The 2,248-nt window shown below is 40.6% G+C and overlaps 1 protein-coding gene across 1 annotated transcript; it reads left to right on the top strand.

The window, feature by feature from the left end:
- Positions 1 to 130: 130 nt before the first annotated feature.
- On the top strand, positions 131 to 745 carry METBIDRAFT_81341 (peptidase M3A and M3B, thimet/oligopeptidase F; the record flags this gene model as incomplete). The annotated part of the gene is made up of 1 exon (XM_018859210.1): positions 131 to 745. The coding sequence occupies one exon, from the start codon at positions 131 to 133 to the stop codon at positions 497 to 499; it is 369 nt and encodes a 122-aa protein (XP_018714448.1). The 3' UTR covers positions 500 to 745.
- Positions 746 to 2,248: the final 1,503 nt, after the last annotated feature.

Below are 2,248 nucleotides of genomic sequence, written 5' to 3'. Positions count from 1 at the left end.
CAGAGATTATCGGGACACTATCAAACTGGAGAACCTATTCCTGATGCTTTGATTGAAAAACTTAATTAAAACTAAACACGTTAACACTGGCTTATCAAACTCCCGCCAGTTACATTTTGGTCTCTTTGACATGTCATTACATACCATTGAAACAGATGCTAAACTTGAAAGCTTAGACATCAAAAGTCTTTGGAACAGTTTGCGTGAAGAGGTGACATTGATCACAAATGGTGGACACGACAACATTGGGTATGCGACATTTGGACATATCGCTGGTGGCTATGAATCAGGGTACTATGGTTACTTGTATTCGCAAGTATTTGCGACTGACATCTATTACACCCACTTCAAAGCAGACCCAATGAATGTTGCCAGTGGTCTTAAATACAGGGATGTGATCTTGAAGAATGGCGGAGCAAAGGATATCCTCGAAATTTTGGAAGAGCTTTTAGGCAGAAAGCCAAATTCAAATGCGTTTTTCGCGGAGATTTTGGGTTAAGACCGGGGATGCTTTCAAAGACAAGGCCACTCAAAATTATTCTATACATAAATGAAACTAATATCTACTCGAAAAAACACAGCAGTTCAGAGTAGGACGACAGCATAACCACACCATCACCCACATGAAACAGTTCAGATTCCTGAGCTCAATTAATCGAGCTGGTAGAAAAACGGGTATTCTCCACCCTTAACGCAGTATAATATATATATATGTATATATATATATATATATTATTAAATTCTCATGCATTAGATATGTATATTTATTACTACGTGCATTGTAAAACAATTGTTGTATACAATACTCATATATAGTCTATAGATAACGTAACCAATGTTGTGTCTATATAGCACATTAAATATACACTACCTTTGTTGCGCTTTCAAATAACAGACTCGAATCCACAGTATCAAGAGATTTAAGAGGCGTAGAATTCATATGGGGCGGGATTGGGAAGAGAGTTGATGATACGCGGCCGTGCGGCGCCTTTCGCTATTAGTACAGCAATCTAATTATTGCCACCTGAAGTAAATCTTTAGTTTCCTTTGAGATCTAGTGCTATACTTCTGGTAAAATCTCTCGTCATCGTTCTGTAACTCATGCTTACCGTAATACATCTTCGTCGTTTACTCTTCAATTATGAGACGTCTAACTAAAACTTCGTTTCGTGGTGTTGTCTTACTTCATACAACACATTCAGGGGACCATTCAAATTCTTTCGCAGCTAAAAGCTCGGGTGTGCACCGGCCCTTGTCTTCTTTAGTTTCGGTTGCCTATTTTAGTTCATTTGTCCTTTTAAAGGACACTTTTCGCTGTTGAGACACGTCCATTAGAAAATCATGTTGTATGTTCCCAGTGCGCTTCAATGTCTTTCAGTAGGAATACAAAAGCTAAATCCACGATGTTGCTCAGAATAGTTAAAGCGGATTAGCGTAAATATCAATTGAAACTGATTGAGAACGCCCCTTTTAATTGATCAGCTATCTTGAACTGGATCATGCATTCTTGTATCGTCGAATTTGTTTTCTTCTCTAGACATCAAGCATCGAGATGCAGAATACAAGAACGTGGCTTCACCGATGTGAGACCGGTTTGGAGCCGCGCGGTTGCACGACCTCGACAAGTGCGGTGCTGCGGCTCCGCAATTCTTCAACAACATTAGTGCGTCGGTGCTGCGGCTCCGCAATTCTTCATCAACATTACTGCGTCCTTATAAATAAGGCCCCTGTGAACGCGGGGACGGTTTGAACAGCCATTCCGCTTTAACCGATAACGCATTTGCTGTCATGCTGCAAATCAACTTCGAACAATTGACTTCCTCTCAGGCTTCTCCATCTTGGACCTGGACACCCGAAGAGATCTTGCGAATTGCAAAAGAGATTGTGGCAGCCGAAGTGAGCTTTAACGATGGCATTGCAGGAATCAAGGAACCATCTGTCAGCAATGTGTTGATTCCAACGATAAACTTTGAGAACGAAAACTCAAAAAAAGAGAATATGGTCACATTTTATCAGTATGTCTCGACTGACAAAGAAGTGAGGGACGCTTCCACGAAAGCGGAACAATTATTGGATGAAAACTCGATTGAGCAAAGCTCTAGACAAGACTTGTTTGAGGTTTATAACAAGTTGTGGGAGAATATTAAAGACGATCCCAATGCAACTGATGAGGAATCTCTCAAGTTCTTAGAAAAGGTGGTCAAGGGCTTCAAAAGAAGTGGCTTAGGCTTACCTAAGGACAAACAAG

This window comes from Metschnikowia bicuspidata (assembly GCF_001664035.1).
Source record: "Metschnikowia bicuspidata var. bicuspidata NRRL YB-4993 chromosome Unknown METBIscaffold_1, whole genome shotgun sequence".
Classification (NCBI taxonomy): Eukaryota; Fungi; Ascomycota; class Pichiomycetes; order Serinales; family Metschnikowiaceae; genus Metschnikowia; species Metschnikowia bicuspidata.
Note: the sequence above shows the minus strand (reverse complement) of the source record. Positions and strands in the feature narration are given on the sequence as shown.